This window comes from Montipora capricornis, chromosome 3, assembly GCF_036669925.1.
Source record: "Montipora capricornis isolate CH-2021 chromosome 3, ASM3666992v2, whole genome shotgun sequence".
Taxonomy (NCBI): domain Eukaryota; kingdom Metazoa; phylum Cnidaria; class Anthozoa; order Scleractinia; family Acroporidae; genus Montipora; species Montipora capricornis.
The window spans coordinates 37,065,150-37,083,924 of NC_090885.1; the positions used below are offsets into that span (position 1 = coordinate 37,065,150).

Genomic DNA, 18,775 nt, shown 5'->3' on the forward strand with positions numbered 1-18,775 from the left:
TCCACACGCATCGGGCGAATTCGCTGGCGAATCCGGAATTTTTTGAATACGCTCTCCAGAGAGGGCATATTTGAATCCGCTATGAATCCGGAACCGTGTGAACACTAATCCGGAATTTGTTTTTATCCGGATGACGTAACAAGATCGAGCCCAGTTCCTTACAGTGAAATCAATTCTCAAGATGGCTGCCGAGGGCAATATTATTTCTTTACCTCTTGGACTTATTCCAAGTAGAATCACGTGTGTGCAGTTAAACACGAGCTACGAACACTGTACACTTCAATTATGCTTTATTATTCTTTGAGGAGTCCTGAGTACTAGAGTGGATCCGGATACATTTCTGATACGTGTGGACGGGCAAATTCGATTTGAATACGCTGCGTGCGGATGGGAATATTTTTTTAGCGGTAGTCATACTGATATCACGCAATCATATTCATGTTTCAAGTGCCAAAGAGAAATAGACCCTATCAGTCTTGAGTCCATCATCCAAAAAACTTTTCAAAAAACTGACGCGGATGGGAACAAGAGAGATACCAGATTCTTGCTCTTTGGTGATGGATTCTTGTCGTGAACCAATGTGTAGTTCATGAAAAAGAGCCACTGCGAAGTATTTGTTGGAGCTGGGACTCAATAATTTTAATAATACCTAAATCTAGGCGATTCCTTTCATAGAGATAACACAGTACACGCAAGGCATACTTCAAACATTATAAAAAAAGGGTAAATAATGTAGAACTAAAGCGCGCGCTCTGATTGCTTAATTTGGCTACTTGTGAATGCTTATGACGAAAACACTGACACATGGGCCGGGAAAAAATTGATTTTTCCACAAACTGCAATAATGACCCACTAGTGTATTGTCGAAAATGCTGAAATTTCTTCACAGCTTTATGAAAAAAGTCCTTAAAATGTCATGCTTTAACCCGTTAGCGAGTATTTTGCCCGAGCCCCTTGCAAAGGGATTTGCAAGCCTAAGTGAAAGCTAAAGTAGCTCGACGAGGTCAGTGAAAGAGAGGCATTCAAAGACGACAAAGGAATTCACAAAATGTCACAAGATGTCTTGGTTCTGTTATAAAACAAATGGTAAACGGTTCAGCGTTTACTATTACAAATCCGTGCTGTTAATGAGAGAAGAAGTAGTTATCACACCAGTTCCAAGAGGTGGTGGGACACTGTCAATATGATTACCGATAGACAGGCTCGCAATGCACCCGTCAGCTCTACTGTTGACCCGAAAACAATTAACTTCTATTTCCAGTCTATTAACATTGACGATCAGTACTCCTCGCCAAAAGTCCTTTCCATCCCGGATGGCACTCGAATTCCAACAATTGAGGTGCATACTGTATGGAGTTTCTGAGGACATTAAAGTGCACTGCTCCGGGTCCAGATGAACTTCCGCACTCGAGAAGCAAGAGGCTAGGCCACTGGGCTATGGCCTCTTGAAATTATTACCCTTCTTTCGTGCTTAGTGACCTCTCGCGTGCAACTAGAACTCGATAGTACTTGCTGAACCGCTTGATATTTGCTAATTATAAGCAATTTAAGTCAGGTGTTATGAATTCTGACGTCAGATGATGAGATAATGGCTTCAAGAGAAGAGCAAGTCACTGTAAAAAACAAAACTTGTCATCTTTGATTCGCAAGTGCAATGATAACCATCGTGTTAAATATGACGAACGAACTCCATTGATTGGTTCGTGCCTTGTTCGGCAGAGGTCGCGGTAAATCTGAGAAGAGAGAAAAGAGACAAAAAAAGAGGAGATCAGTACCAAGGTTACGCCGTTTGGCTTAGTCATGAACGTTCGACTCCTTATCGCTTGCATTTAAAGAGACATTTGACAGCCTCAGTCGAACTCATACAGTCTGCCCAAGGAAGAGCGAATTTCTTACGATGCATCATGACTCTTCAAAGCGTCACGTGATTTACTCATATAATACGACAAGCCTCCTCTCAAAGGGTGTTCTACATAGTTAATATTGGGAAATGAAAGGGAGAAATGCTTTGACTACTTCGGAGGACTGTGAATTAAGGGAATATTCGATAAAAATATCAAAAAATACGTTTTTTTCTATCAATCTAATTTGCTATCACTGCCTCGGTAAAAGCAAATGCGGCGTGCAGTGAAAAACCATAACCATGACTCATTCAGTTTTTACCTTTTGTCGAAGAAGAAGGGCGGCAGTCATCGGACGGTTGATACTCCTTCAGTTGTGCTGGAGAGTTCCTTAAGATAAAATCGAAAGCTTGCGAAGGTTCACGAACTTGCTTTTCTATAAAAATGGGAATTAGGAACGGTTTAGCATACTTACGATAAAAAATTATTACATTACATCGTTAGCATGTAATCGTCGTGCTTTACACACCAGACCTGACAAAACGACAACAACAACAATCGTCGAATTTAAGGCGACGATCTCATTCAAAAGAGTAAATCGTCGCATATTTCTGCTACGTATTACCATTCTATAGAGGGAGAACGGTGCTAGATATTCAGTGCTTAACTGCAAAGTTATGATGTGCCCAATATGAGAGAGTTGAGTCCTGTGGGTTGTACTGAGTATCATAACCGAATTTTAAATCGGAGTACAATGACGACTAGGAGAACAAATTAAATGTTCAGTTTTGAGCAAACGCAGAGTGTTTAGGGGTAACAGATTTTCATGTGCGCATGTCGAAGAGGTGGCTGTGGACGCATCAGCGACTATGCGTTAAGTTCGAGATCTGCACGGTATAGGCCTTTTTGTAGGATTCAAACCCGATAGACCAATTTCGATATATGAAAATTCAGTCCAAAACAAAAGGTATCATCTCGAGGCTCTGGGTAATAAATAGAAGGATTTGCATGATTTTATTTCCCAGAGCCTCAAGATGATGCCTTTTGTTTTAGGCTGAATTTTAATATATCAAAATTGGTTTATTATACTTAAATAATCACGAGTCCATACGGAATATTTTTTTAGCGAATACACCACACAACATTTGAGTCCACACTCCTGGCCCCATTTGTTCATAGCTAGGCCGTATAGTTTCAGCATGTGAAATGATTTCATGAATATGCACACTCTAGGCACATCTAAGTAAGGGTGTACAACGTTTAACGTGAAGTCATATCATATCATATATCTTTCTTTACCCTTGGATTTTAGAGTAGCTAATATCTCCGAGCATTTACCCTCCCAACCATTATACACCACAGAAGACAGACGACAACGCCGGGAACTACATGCCATACTCTTCGCGACAAGTGTGTGGCCTCTTTTAAGTCCCACAGAGTTTATGAACATTGAAGGATTGTGAGACTGGGCTTACGGTTTATCGTCCTTATCTGAGAAGACTGGAGAGTCTAACCATTTGCGGATGTCATTATTATTTTTAAGGCAGCACTTTCTCCTCAGTTATTTAAAGTCCGTGAGTGTTGGTCCGGCCGGAGTTGAACTCACGTCAGTGACCTATCGACTGGATACAGTTATGCAGCTTCTTAACATTTGGGGCCTGACTGGTTCGTTCATTAACTCTCTTCCTCCTAAAAGTGACACTTAAGGTGATTCCCTTGTTTTGCAGCGCGCATCTCATACTGCGCATAACATAACCGGCCATCTGACGGCAGGCAACAATGGCTGCTTTTGCTGTTCAAGAGCTTTTAAGTGCAATCATGATAATTCTTCTCGGTTAAGAAGGTGTTGTTTTGTAACTCGTCCAAAACCTTTCGCGGAAAATGGTCATTTTGAAGCCGAAATTGCCCCTTTGCCATCCATTTATTATCGTGTTGCGAAAAAACGAGCACGGAAACCCCTCATTTTTGATAATTTTATTCACTCGTAATAGGTACACGGTTTTAAGGAAAAAAAGTTGGATGGGAGAAGTTCTGGTATTTACATACAAATCACATGAAACTGCATTTGGAGCCCGACGCTGAGTGCAAAGTGATGACTGTAACGGTCCAATTTGATTTCATTTCTTTGCACGATTGAACAATTTGAAATCACTTTACTTAAAGATCATAGCCCGGAAAAACAAGTAGGTTCAAGTTTTCAGTAATATTTAGTAGCTTTTGCTACATAACAACAATTTTTTTCGGTTGACCTAGTTTCGAACGCTTCTCGCGTAATTCGGTGAAAAAACACTTAGAATAAAGGGCATACAGCGCGAAAACAAGCACGGTGACCCCATCTTTTCATTGCATTTTTTGTAATGTCCTTTGTATGAATATCAATTGTGCCAAGTTTGAAAAATTCTGGATATTAAGTCATTTTCAAGGAAATTACCTTAACAGATCTTATTCTGTATAACGTCAGACGATTTTAATCGTCAATAGGGAACCCTTTATAAGAAAAAGGGTAAAGCTCCGTTGGACTCATTTCCTATATACTTGTTAGCTTGCCGGAAAAGTAGAAACCAAGCTTACAAAAGGCTATGAGTACAAGCAAAATTGTACTAACCATTTCCAATGATCCCAAATTTTACTGTCACACACCCTTGAATATTGCTTTCTTCTTTTCTGATGTAAAATATCCGCCATGTTGGCATATCCAATATTGCTGAAACAGTTCTGGCAAAGGTTTTCCTACCAAAAAACACCAACAGTAAACCTATGGTATACACTATAACAATTTAAAGAGCCTACCATTGAACCTTAAAAAACGCCCCACCTGGGGCAAGCGGTGGCCATTTAATAATCTCGACACTCAAAATGTCGACAGATGATGCAATATTTGTAGCCCAACTATCAAGTAGCAACGTACGTTCAACTCTTCTGTACGCCTCAGAGACGTGGAGAACCAACAAGAAGTTGGAGAGCAAACTTCGGGGCTTCGAAGGGAGGTGCTTACGGAGAATATTGAAAGTCAGGTGGCAAGAAAAGGTGTGCAATGAGGAGATCTGGAGGCGCACAGGGGTGAATGACATCGTTCTGGAGCTGAAAAGAAGACGGTGGACGTGGCTTGGCCATGTCCTTTGCATGAAGAAAGGCCGGCACCCGCTCGAGGCGCTGTCTTGGGCGCCCCCTGGGAAGAGGCACCGGGGTAGACCACTCGGCACTTGGCGGAGGACCATCGAGGACGAAATGAAAACAGCTGGGAAGACGTGGAACGAGCTGCGGTGGCTGGCCCAGGACCGGTCTGAATGGAAGAAGTTTGTCGGTGCCTTATGCTCCCCCAGCGGGGCTCCGAGGATTGACCTGACCTGATCAAGTGGCAAGTGTATTACGGCTTTAAGTCCCAGAGTCTCTGTATCCAATTCAGGATGCGTTCGATCATCCGGAACTGATAAGAATACGTGGAGTGATGATTTAAAACGGCATGTTTGGCGTTTTGAGGAAACAAAGATAATAAAGAAATGTTTAAATTAGAGTAATTTTAGCAGGTGTTTTACCATTTTAATGTGAATCTCTGTAAAAACGAAGGATTACTAACTTCTATTGCATCTATTCCTATTTCAGAATACGGTCAATCGAACGCATCCTCAATTTCAATTGATAACTAATGCGTCATAACGAGTTCATCATGCCTACCGTGAAAATCCAGCTCCTTGTACATATTGCAGAGACTTCTCCACATACAAAGATTTTACGGGTTTGATAGTACCGCAGGCAAGACGCGCTGAACCACCGTTTTTTGCATGAACTACGATTCCTCGTCCAACAACTGTGGAAACAAATCCAGAAATAGGAAGTTTCAAACGGAACAACGAGACAGTGACTATAGGGATATTAAGTCGTTTAAGTCATCTGTCAAGTCCCTTTGTCCGTGGAGGGTCCTAATAAAAGCCTTGTGGTTTCTGAAGTCTCCAAGCCAAATGTATCTCTTATATTTCACGGTGCTATTTATTTAGTACTTCTCTTTTCAAAAACTCTTTAACCTATAGTGGATATGTAGTTATTTATCTTTCTTTCCCTCGCTTTGTGTTGGCTACGTCTAATTACTTCGAGTTTTAATTGGTTTACCAGATTGTCTCCGTCCTTTTTGATTGGCCAAAGTAATTACTTTGGTTTTGGTTTTACGATACTCGATTGAAACTCGCTCTATAATTAGTTATTTGGCAAGTTTGAATGAATAAATAAACGTAGAGATGAAAATGTAGGATTCACTCAATTTAACATCACCAAGGGATAAGATCCCCACATGATAATGTTCGTATAGTTGTGATTAATTAATCGATCGTGGCTATTCGGTCAAATAAAAAGCTGGTCGAGGTCAGTGTTTTTATGGCGATTCGGACCGTTGCTTTGTGATTCGAGAGCAATTAGTGGGACGAGATCGCCGAGAGTCACCAGCCTTAACTTTCTTCTCTTTATGAGGGGAAATGATAGCTAACGACATTCTAAAAATTCGAAAGCCACAAACCCGTCTAAAACGGATACAGTTTGCCCTCCGATTGCACAGAAAAGACAAGGACAACTGTACGTAGATGTAATTGAAGTTTATTTCTGCACTTACAGCTTATTTTAGCATTTATAAGCTCAAAGTTAATTTTCCCATACAAAGTCTATAAATCGTATACCGAGCTTGGGCTGCCTGTGATTGAGCAGCTAATTAATAAACGCTCACCTTAACCTGTCGTCAGCAGTTGTAGAAACAAAACTTCTTATTTTCGTTCTTTTTTGCTCAAGATGATCTTACCTGACATTTCTCCGAACAATGGAAGATCAGGATCAGTGAAGAACTGCTTTCCGAAACCAACATTCAACCGAGCATGCTTGCCAGAGAGATCCCCAACTTCACAACGCATCATGTTGTTAGAAAGACAAGAGGTTTTGTAGGTTCCCTGAAAACCGAAGAAATATTGCAGACTTTTTCTTAAATCGATGGTATCAGACACTAAACAATGCACTTTAACACATATCGCTTCTCACACGTTTCTTTTCTTCTACCATACTTGGCCAGCTAATAATAAGAGCACAAAAAAGAAAGGCATTCAATACTTACGGACAAGTAGACGTGGTATGGGTTATAATGAGGTCCAAGACTTTTACATCTCTTTCCCATTTCAGCAAAGGTGTCATTTCCTTCAGGGTTCACATGCACATGCCATGGATGATCCACGCTCTGATAATGGAAAGAAAATCATTTCATACTTTTTTGGTTCAGCCGTTCTATTGAAGCCCTTTATTCATTTGTCTTCCAGGCTACTTTATGACTAGATTCACTATCTGTTTTTTTCACAAACGTGGAAAAGGAACTTTGATTCGTTCATTGTCTGAAGCCTTTCTGTCTATTTCAATAGTAATTTTCGTAGTAGTTAAACGGATTCATGTCATCGAACCTATAACCTGTGTTCATTGTGAAGCCTCACGTGGATAGTTGAAATATTAACTTATTTTTTTTCTCAAGGAACCATGAATATTTTTACCTTTTTGCTGGAATTGGAGGCATAGCCCAAATCAATGTAAATCGACGTCTCTTCAGATTCTATGAACTTTTCGTGGGACTTCTGCTGAATCTGAAAAAAAAAGCATCAATAATAAATCAATTCAAAGTCCGGAGAGGATGAAGTTGGTATAATATGAGATATCTTTTGTTGTCTTAACTTTGAAAGGTCGAAACGAAACTTGACTAATGCATCATGTCAAGTAGGACGCCGTTAGACATGTGCATTTTTAACTTTGCTGAAGAAGGCAACAGTAGTAGCCGAAACGTCCAGAACAATCTATTTTTAGCCAGTGTCAACTGGCTACACACCGAATATTCTTAACACCAAGTCTCATTTTCACTTCTAATATAATAAGGAGTGACTCCCCTCAGCAGCTGATTTATATATTTTTTTTTAACCACTCTCTTCTTTTCTCGGTTAATATTATTTTGTACGGCAAAAGCTTTAAGAGCAAGTTCCAGATATTTTAAGGATTTTCATCCAAACATATCGCAAATCTGCCATGACACATAACAGCTCACCAAAAGAATGTAACCCTTCAGAGCAGGGCCCTTGAAAGTCACTTTGGTCTTCATGACAAACATCTCATGATTCAGTACGGCTGGATTGTCTGCACACACCCATCTGCCGCTTCCCATAACTTTCATTTTGTGGATAACGATTGATCGTCCATGGATGCTGTTCTTGCCAAACAAAGGCAGGTTGAAGTCAACGTGTGTCTTATTGTAATATGTGACATTGTGAAATGATCCATATTTTCCGCTTAGGTCGCCGATTTCATATTCATCATTTGTCCCTAAAAAGAAATGGGTGGAAACGACGAGATAAAAGTGAGCTTTCACACACACTTCCCTACAGATAAATTGCAAAATCCTTGGTTGATAGGAACGCATGAAATTGAAAACATTAGGCTGTCCGAATTGAATGGTGAAATTAAAGGCATGCAGATTACGTCGTAAACACGAACAACGCTTCCCTGGATTTCAAAGCACTTAACTCATTTATCCTTCAGAAAAAAATAAAAAAAGTGTTAAAGGAATGAAAGAACTTTGCCTTTAAAGATACTGGTCTATCTTTTAAGAGTACACTTCAGGAGGAGTCTCCTATTCATCCTATGGAAGTTGTGACAAAGAAATATCGAAAGGAAAACAATTCTGCTTTATACCAGTTCCAGGAGAAGGACTTGATTTCACATCAACGCCAAAAGGATTCCAATGTCCACCCAGGTAGCCACCTGCACATGTTCCACTTCCGTTGAATTTCATCTCCCATGGCATAGGATAGTTGTGCACGTGGTATCCTTCAGCTTTCCTTTTTAAACCAGTCAAGCTTATCTCTGTTGTGGTAGGATCAAAAGGAGACCGCTGAGTAAACTTGAAATAACCATCGATACCATCATGAACACTGGCCGCGAAGGTCGCTTTTACAACCATTGGTTTCACCTTCATTATACTGGCACATGCAAAAGGTCTTTTTGGATCTACTTTTGAGAACAGTACGATCTTTTTTCCGATGACATTGTTTGCTCCGCTCAAAGGCAGGTTGGTATCAGTGAAAGCAACTTTAGTTTTTGACATTTCCTTTGTAGCCATAGAAACTGTGACGTCACCGTGTTTGGAGGACAAATCACCAATGAGACAATTTTCCTGTTTTTCCTTGCTGCAGTTTTGTCCATTGATACTGTTAGGATTGAAAATCTCTCCAGGAATTTGGCACGAAACTGTACCTTGGTTAATCTGCCATGTAAATTGACTTGACAATAATGCACTGTTGACATAAAAGAGATTGACAAATAGACTGGTGTCTGTGTCTGAGCTCTTGACGACTTGTCTAAAATAAACATAACCTGCTACCGGATATTTGAAGACTGCTTTAGCCGTCACCATAACCTCTTTTGGAGTTATCAATGCGCATGCCTTTGGCATGTCGCTGCTGTACAGCACGAGTGTCTTATCCATGATACTGTTTGGTCCACTGATCGGAATCATCATGCTCTGGTGTGTAAAATTCCCCTTTGAGTTGTTGGCATTCAGGTTCCCAAGCATCCCCGCTAAGTCCCCAACAGCACAGTCCTGGAATCTCGAGTTACTAGATAAAGTGCAGGAGGTACTGTAGTTTGAAGATTTCGCAGCCATTTTAGGATCATATAATGCTCCAACTTCCCCTTCGTGACAACTCATAGCCGCGTTTCCATTATAAACCATGGGTAGTTGTCGTATGCTCCATGCCAGAGTATCGTTGACTCCTTCCAAGTCGACCATGATGTGTGTAGGACCATCGTTGTGTCCTTGGAAGAATTTGACACCACCCTTTATTCCACTCATGCTGAAAAGGGCTTGTAGTTGATGATTTGTTGCCAATGAACATTGCATCAAACAACCTAGATGACAAACCAAAACACAAACGAAAAAAAAAGCAGATTATGAGTATATAAAACCATTAAAAAGAGGAGGTAACCGTGCTCGTTCAGGAAAAAGTAGCCATTCCTTGACAGATTAAGCTTGATGTCACTGATAATAAGCCATTATATTAATGTGCGCGAGCTGGCGCACGCCAATGACGCAAAAAATTATGCGCAGTAGGGTTGCGCAATGCAAAACCAGGGAGTCACCTTAAATGTTGTTCAAATGATTTTTCAATTCCAAAGGACTTAAATAAAACCGCACTCCTTTTACTTGAACAACTATATTTCCTCCACATCCCCAGTAAAGTTTCTAGAACAAAATCGTGAAATCGAATTATGTAAATACAATTTCGTTACATCTCAAAACAAAGTTATCGTGACTATATACAATCGTTGATACACCAAATTGGCGGGCAATACTAATGAGACATACGTGAAAACGATCTCACAATACAGCCACACATGTACAATATCGCTTGTCAGTGATTTTTCGACGTTTCGGAGAAGTCATGGCCCCATTATCATTAGCAAGGATGAAATGTAGGGCCTACTTTGTATTGAAACTTTTAACAGCGTAGACATACTATATTTGAAGGTAATTACATGCTGAAACGGTAGGAAAACTTACTGATAAATACAAAATGTTTACTCTATTAGAAAATAAAGACCACATTTTCAAGCATTACATTACTACACGGATTTAGGTAAAATTCTGAAAGATGGGAGTTTTTAAGCAAGCAAAAATATCATAGAATTATGTGAAGAAGATAATCCAGATTTCCTTAAGTTCACATGTAAACACATTTTCCCCTGTCTTCACTTACTGTTTTATCTTTGGTTCAGTGACCCATTAACTTCGCATTCCTCTGATGTGTGCTTTTAATTTCATCGGCCCGCAAAAAAAACCATCCGAGGAGGGCATAATTATGGTTTGGAAATCATAAATGGCGTCAGTTTTCAGGAAGAGCATACAGAAGAAGAAAATAATATTTATCCGGATTCTTTGTTTGTAATGGCTACGATTTATACTTGCAATCTCATTTTTCCATTTCGCCTATCACAAGAAAAATAAAAAAGGATTGTTCTTAATTGACGTTTAATATGCAGGAGTGATCAGTTTGACCTATTTATCAGTTTCTAAAATTCTCTTATAACTTGCTTCAACGTGCGTGAGCCGGAACATGTCCGAGTAAAAAGCGTTGATGGAAAATTCTTTCATTTAAGCTACGCTTAGAATAATAAACATTACCTGATTCACGGAAAACCGCTAAAAGTGTTTAGAACATTCAGTTAACAAAACTGTCATGTAACGATGCATCGATAAAGAGCAATTCAATCAGAAAATGATTTGATTTGACTTCCCCGTTTCTTTCACCTCTTCAAGTTTATGACTGAGCAAAAGTTATTAGGCTCTTAGCACTATGCAGCAATGATAGTACAAGATTTTCCCGTAATGGAGAAACAACGATAGTTTGCAACAGTTAAAAGAACATCACCTGATGAAATGAAAACAGTTAGACACAGCGTCCTAAGGAAAACTCGACAAACCATGGTGAACAGCCGGTGGATCTCCAACTGCAACTTTTTTTTTCTGCTTGATGGACAAAAGGGTTGCAGAGTTTATATGCCATTTATTGTATGGAAAGTAATGATGTCACAAAGCAAAGCTTTCCTATTACGCTTAGACGAAACTGAGAACAAAGTGACCGCAAATATCTTCCCGGCTAATTTTATGACCTCTTTAACCCTGTATGCCTGGGGCCAATATCACGGATTCGTCGCTCATTAAACTGAAGTCGGGAAAAAAAAAACATGCTGATAGCACTTTTCAATATCGAGCGTCTTTTCCTTGTCCTTTTCTTTTTCCAGCATCATCCTTACGACGATGTATTCACGGATTCCGAATTTCACTGTCTGTTAAGGGCGCTCCAGATATAGTGCAGTGGTGATCAAGGTCCTGCTTCAACGACTCCTATACTCTTAGGAATCATATCAATTAAAACTTCAGAATCTTAACAGTTTTTTCCCTGCGATTTATTACAAGCCAACAAACCGCCGCGAAAAAAAAGAAGGGAAGCTGACAGTTCCCCATTTGAACATTGTATGTATAGTTTGCGTAATCTGCTTGTTTGGCTATAAACACGAACTTTCTGTTCACCCACGTAACTGCTTATCAAGGCGTAAGCGATATGATGAAGGCACACGACTTTGGCTCACCCGTCGTGAAAGAGATATTCAGGTGTACTCAATTCCACATCAAGATCTTTCTGTAATAAATAATAATAAATTATTATCGTCATTCTGAAGTTTTGGTGGGAAGGCTCAACGTTTCTCGATGGTAAAACGTTTTTTTCTGAGTAAGGAGAACTCAGTAAGGCGTAATGTGAGTGTTCCAGTAGACTCTTCAATTTAATGCTATTCCGTTTCAAAACATCACGTATGCCAAATTATTCAACCTCATTTATTTATTACTGATTCAGGGCCACGAAGCCGTTTTGTTGATCCTTCAGTGACCTTAACTTTTTGACAAGGAAAGTTCTTACGGATTTCGAAGGTTAAAATAAGCGCAAAGACGGAACTACTGAAGTGACCATTCCTTGGGGTTCAAAGTTACTGTTGCTCCGTCTATTTTCACTGGCGAAGGTCAGACAAAAGACGAATTTCGAGCCAACCATTCCTTCCTCGTTCGAGAACTGACGTGTTTTTTATGGTGCACTAAGGACTGTTCTCAATTTTCAATTCCTTTCATCAAGTAAGTTTCTACCCTAAGAAAGACATGCTCTTAAATTCATCGTCATGTATTACGTGGAAGCGATCGTAGACGGCCGCTCGATCTGCAAAACTCATTCTAAACGTTTCCCTGCTGTTAAACGTTTTAAAGGTTGGCAACCTCAAGGACTTAGAGACAAACGCTCGACTGAGTAGTGCGTATCACGTATAAGTCAAAGTGGCCTCACATTTTTCAACAATCTCCCGCAACCTCGAATCAGTAGCCTTCCGTCATCGTTAAAGTTGCAAATGTATTAACGACTTTTTCCTGGGCCCTTCAATTTGAGGTTTTCCGCATTACTTTACAATGTAATAAAGATACTAATTTCCTAAAAATATAAACTTCGTCAACTAAAGGGCTCGTGCAGAGGTCCGGGTATTAGCAAGCCAGAGTTCGTATAAGTTTGTGCTCGTAACAGGCACGGTTGCTGCTTTTTTAGTCATACTGAAAATTCCCCGCATTGAATTGCCTGCTGTTTTTTTGCTGAGGAAAGGTTGAAGAAACTTCCCTGATGACGCGAAAACTCTCAAACACTTTTTAAACGAAAACTGATACTACCATGATACACGATAAACCGTTAGCAAAAATGGACACCTTTCGAAGTTCCCACTTGTGATTCAAACTCAGTTGCCCGTTTCTTTTCTTTCTGTCAGAGTACTATTATCAGCCGTCATGTAAGGCCCCTGACAGAAATTCGTGTGTAAGAACAAGTTAATCATTGTCAGGCGACTTTCTTCGGCTCACGCGATGATACATGTCCACTTTTTCAGGATTTACGGTTGGATTACGTTCAACCTATGCCCTCTGCACGCTAGTCTTTCTGCTTTCATCATTTTTTAAAATTCAAATGTTGGTTTCTTCATAGAGTATTGACATTGAAGTTTGGAGCTCGATTTATTACACTTCAGTATGACAGCGATCAGGTGGCAGTTCCTGCATATCTTTTATTTATTACAGTGCAAGCAAAGCTGATATCAGTCGTTTAGTGAAGTGTGCAGTCTATCATGTTTGTTGCTGGCACTCGACAGACAAACCAGGAAGGGGAATTCTCATGGGCTCCTGAAAATTCTGTAGTACATGACACGACAAAACGTTCCATCTATTTGTTTAATGGACCTATTCATTCCCTGTTTTTCTTCAGAATTTATGTTGGCTCCTACTGAAAAATCCCATAACTTATTCACTGACTTTCACAAAAATCACGTTTAAAATATTTTTTTGCACGAACGCACTATATGTTATGGCCATTGTCAAATAATGGGACCCTCGCCACTTCAAGTCCTGGGAAACAGAACAGACATCCCATTTTAATCGCAGTGGGCCCGCTTTCAATTACCAATCATTTCCCTTCAACACCGCATGAAAATTATGCGTGTTCGCCATTCCTGGTTTCTTTTCTCAAAGAGAATAATCTGTTTGCGGAATTACAGTGTCCCATTACGCTGAAAATTGTGCACAGTCATTGTACGTAAATCTGCGTAAATACCCAGTACTGCTACTTATTAAGTTATGCTGTATGAGAGTTAAATGTCATGCATTTTTAACGATTTGCGTGAAGTAGGAATTCCAAAATAAATCTTTTTCCGCATGTTTCAGTCCGAACTCTATGCAAATGGCGACATATTAATATCTCAACTAAAACAGCTCAATATCCGGCCATTTAGACAGAGTAAGACGGACGCAAGGCAGTCGAGTGCAAGGTAGATGTTCACAAGGTTTTAGAAAACTCACAGTAAAGAATCGTTTGGTTGTGGGTTTTCTCTGAGCCCTCATCTCTGTGGGCCACGCATATTTTTACAAGAAGTGGATTCCTGCACCACTTTAGAGGGAGTTTCGCCGCAATTAAGTATCGAAGCTTGTACCGTACATGTTTTAGGGCCGGAAATGTTAGCGATACTGATACACTTTACTTGAAACATTGCACTGATTTGTAACTGTATGCGAAATGTTGAAAACAAGTCAACCCAAAGAGCTTTCGTTTAGCCAACGTCAGCTCTCGGTTTTCAAGATTGCTACTTAATCAAGCCACACCGTGAACAAGACACAAATCATTTGTCACAAACTTGATATTAACATCACGAGGCAACGTTAGCGTGTTAGTATTCCCTCCCTTTTGCTGTGCAAAGATAATATCCCACATGCATCTCTAGACTTTTGTATGTTTGTGATCTTAACGATGACGTACTTCTCAGTTATGTAAAAAATAATTAAATCTCGACAGGAAGTTAGAACGTTTTATTTTCCTGGGACTTTTCAAAGCACAAGTCTTGTTCCTTTTTCCAAGCATTTTTTGATAACCGCAGTTCAACTTCCTTTAATTTTTTCCTCCAAATTCAGTACTGGCAATAATGTTTTCCTTCAGCGTATGCTACTGCATTTTCAAAATGTAACGGCCACATCTGGCTGTCACAGAATTGCGTAGAATTATGCGATTTAAACTTGACTGAACATTTTCAAGATCGATGACAGGAAAGAACTATACATTATGCACGCTTTGATTCGAACGGAAAATGGCGCTGAAAATAAAGGAGCATGGCACAACGAAACACTTTAACGAACTTAAGATTAAGCCACTCATTTTACAGAGCTTCCTGGTGCGTTTCGCTATTTTTGCTTACGCCACTATTGCTGGTGCTGAACCGTTCAGTGTTATACTGACCTGATAAAAGGAAAACCATAAAACCAAATGACTTCAGAAAAATATCGAGCGACATGGTGAAAAATGAGCCGGTTTCTGCTTCCTGTTTCCAGACAAGTACAACTTTCCGTTTCTAGAGCAACTGTTTTTATTTCAGGTCGACGGTGGGAAGAATTTTGCATAAACATCAGAGTTATCATAGCGTTAAATGACGCATTTTGTGTCAGTTTTGAAAGGGGATGACTGACCATTGAAAATAAGAAGGCATGTCCTGCATCACGAACAAGGCCAATGCCAACTTCTGCTCGTTGGGAAGTATTTTTTGTTGCACGTAAAGGCATATTTTTTACAACTTTTTTCGTTTGATTATTGTTCATGCTTGATGTAATCATTGGTTAATAAATTACGGAACAAGCGTTACCTTCCGTGTATCCAAACACTTGATATGCAATAAAATAGGGATCGAAGCTCTTGAGTGTGTTTTTGAGTACTTTAGATTTTATGCTAAGTGCTGTCTAAACGATTAGGTCGTAGATGTCTGTATTAAGTAAACTGGTAGATTCGCAAAGGATTTTAAGGCAATTTGAGTCCGCAGCCAATATCATAACGTCATAAAGAGACTGAAGAGGCACTCTGCCAGTGGACTCCGACTGAAGCCTTATAAAGTACGCCTCCGCTGAGTCCATTTATTTGTCATTTTAGTGCTAAATTTTCTTCTTTGCCTGCGCATTGACGCAAAGAGCGTCTCACATACGGCGAAGACTACACTTCTCAAACGCATTAGACAAAGACACGCTTTGGCTCTTTGTCTTATCCAATAATTCGTCTTAGTGCTACGCGCGATAAATACAGTAAAACTGTGACAGGCAAAAGCAAAAGTTGGTCTTCCGCTGCCCATGCACTGTACAAGAACATAATTCTGAACAGACGAACAAATTAGTACCGAAGTTTTATCTCAGTAAATACTCTCAGTTTTTCCTTAGTTCAAAGAAGATAACACTCATAGCTTTCCATTCCGACATTCGAGCAAAAATCGTACACAACGTAAAGACTGGCGTTTCAGAAGGGTGTGGAAAAGTCACAGTATGGTGGATTGATCTTTGTGTGACCCTGCGATGATAAAAAATGGTGGAAGCGATTGAAGAGTTTGAGCAGTTAAATTTGCGTGTTTAGTACAGAAATTGCCGCCTTTGAAGAACAAAACGAAAAAGCGGTGGTTAACCACATGGAGCCACGTTTACGCTATTTAAACAAACTCTTCACTGTTCTTTACTGTACTGAACTCTTGACGCACATTTTTTCTTTTAAATTATTTTCAACGTAAATTTGAAAATGGTGATATGGAGACATCAACCCGTTGCTCAGGCCTCCTTGTAGGCGATGACTTCCTTGTCGTGAAAGAATAAATAGTTTTATCTCTCGCAGTGATATTTCCTCCACATTGATTTAATGCTGTCGAGTATCGTATCTTTCTTCTGGTTATTTTAGGTATTATTTCACTTCTCTCGCGCCCCGTGTAAGATGTATTCCTCGTATGAGTAAGTGAGTCAAGGGCACCCAACGAGCAAATTAAACCATTGGCAAACTTGATTGTATGAGAACCATTTCTAGGCTCCTTGTAATGTATAAAGACTGTGTAGGGAATGATATCTTCATTTTAGAGATTGATAGCTGAACGTTAAAAATTGCAAAAATATCCCTTTCGAAAACGTAAGGGTCTACTAATCCCTGGTTGCGGATCAGTTAGGTGAAAATGGTATCGGGAGAGAACCTTGTCAGACCTTCTCGTTTCGTCAATTCGACCATTGACTGTGCGCCTTCGTTTCGTTAATTGCTCATTAAGTTGTGGATTTCAGCATTCTACTGACCTCTCAAGCAGTTTTTCGTAACGCGTGGCTTTGTGGCATAACCTCGAATAGCATTGCGTGCGTTTTTCATGATATCAAGATATTGTTCATTCAATACTTTTAACAATCAAATTTCCCTAAGGGAAAAACATTTGCATACAAATGACGAAATTCAAACAGCAAGAATCAAAATTTATTTTAAAACCAGACATTTTCAAGAATTTGCAAAATGTGGATTCTCTGCAAGGGGAATTTAACGTCAAGGGAAGTACAGGACATAATATAATACAAACAATCTTCTGTTTGTATGGGGGTTGAAAAGTTCAAGTGATATTCACGTGCAGAGGCGTGTCTTCCGTCTATTTTAATGGCTCAGTTTAGACTTAGAGAACATCCGCTTTTTTACCCCAATGGTCCATGCTTAAAGATTATCTCCTACGATCTCGATTTAAGTTTCCATAGTCAATGGACCAACACTTTTATTTACCAACAGATCGGGTAGCGAAAAACGCCAGAGAAAGGGCTTTAACGTCATGAAAGGAATTCCCGTTTTGGTTCTCAAAGATCAAATGCCTTTGTCAGGCATTATCAAAATAGAATAATACCTCAAACAGACAACGGTCAAAGATATGGCTTTTTGCAGCTAAAACACCGAGTTATTTTGATCGCTACGTTAGATTAACAAAAACGGTTGAAGTTTCAAACTTAAATCATCGAAAATAGCACCTGGGCTGACTTTTCCGAGTTTTAACTTTAAATCGTGCCACAAATACGTAGGCGTGGTTTCCGTACGTATAAAAGGCACTCGGAGTATTGACTCAGGCAGCGTTTACACGAATCCGGTTTCATTTATAACCGCATTGTTTTCCATGCGGTTACACCTTCCGTTTACACGACACCGATCGAGACTGTCGCCGAAACCGTGTCGATTTGAAACCTTTGCCAAAAGTGGAGAGTTTTCAAAACGATGCGGTTTCATCTGTCGTGTAAATAGCGAAACCGCTTCCATTTGAATACGGTTACTATTTTGGCGCAAAATTTGCATTGTTGAATTCAAAATACTGAATTTAGCACGTAGTGGAGCGTTCGGTTAGACCATCACGACCTGGATTTTCTAGCGAAAACCGCGCCGTGTAAACACTTTCAAACCGCATCGATTTTGACGCGGTTTCGAAGTCATGAAACCGTGTCGATGTGAAACCGCGTTCGTGTAAACGCTGCCTGATCTCGAAGGACTGCGGTCCTGAAAGCAAAGAGTTGAGTTATTAAATTTTATTCCTTTAGGCTACTTTTTTATTGCTATTTGCAGACCAAAGGTTAACCCAATCGAGATCCGCTCTTGAGAACAGCAAAAAGCGTTGCAATCAAAGGCTTTCGTCTTTTCCGAAACAGGAAGAAATAGAGACCTTTGTGTTTAGAATTAATCATGATGTACATGGGTTTTTCAGTGACATAAATTGCGATCGTCAGATGATCCACAATTCTTGGTCAGAGTAACCAGCCTCAGTTGTGGATCGCTAATACTCGTAAAAATTTGGATGTGTGATTGCGTGCATCGCTGGACGTTTTGCAAGATCGTAAAGGGCTTGAGATGCCTCTCCCTCACTATTACTTTAGTACAGTGATCAATGCCTTACTGACCTGTTGAAAGGAAGATCATGAAACAGACTGTCCTCAGAAAAGCAGGGAACGGCATATCGCAGGTTTACTTCGGATGTTTGATAACTGACCAGGTCATTCT

General features: G+C 39.9%; 1 protein-coding gene across 4 annotated transcripts; it reads right to left on the reverse strand.

The window, feature by feature from the left end:
* Window positions 1–613: 613 nt before the first annotated feature.
* On the reverse strand, window positions 614–18,762 carry LOC138041339 (uncharacterized). 4 transcript variants are annotated; one of them, XM_068887116.1, is made up of 10 exons: window positions 18,676–18,762; window positions 8,541–9,755; window positions 7,897–8,171; window positions 7,355–7,444; window positions 6,931–7,050; window positions 6,625–6,769; window positions 5,517–5,649; window positions 4,447–4,571; window positions 2,164–2,277; window positions 614–1,733 (listed from the first exon to the last, which is right to left on the reverse strand). In XM_068887116.1, the coding sequence occupies exons 1-10, from the start codon at window positions 18,728–18,730 to the stop codon at window positions 1,633–1,635; spliced, it is 2,373 nt and encodes a 790-aa protein (XP_068743217.1). In that variant the 5' UTR covers window positions 18,731–18,762; the 3' UTR covers window positions 614–1,632. The 4 variants fall into 4 exon arrangements, with proteins under 4 accessions (XP_068743217.1, XP_068743216.1, XP_068743218.1 ...); XM_068887115.1 differs by lacking the exon at window positions 18,676–18,762 and adding an exon at window positions 15,209–15,344; XM_068887117.1 differs by lacking the exon at window positions 18,676–18,762 and adding an exon at window positions 11,276–11,347.
* Between the last annotated feature and the right edge of the window lie 13 nt (window positions 18,763–18,775).

Excerpts from the sequence above, each read along its gene's own strand:
- LOC138041339 (XM_068887116.1), bottom strand. The coding sequence starts at position 18,730 with ATGCCGTTCCCTGCTTTTCTGAGGACAGTCTGTTTCATGATCTTCCTT. Across the intron at positions 8,172-8,540 it reads AAGTCCTTCTCCTGGAACTG|GGACAAATGATGAATATGAA; the intron begins GTATAAAGCAGA and ends ATTTCTTTTTAG. Across the intron at positions 1,734-2,163 it reads CCCTTCTTCTTCGACAAAAG|ATTTACCGCGACCTCTGCCG; the intron begins GTAAAAACTGAA and ends CTCTCTTCTCAG.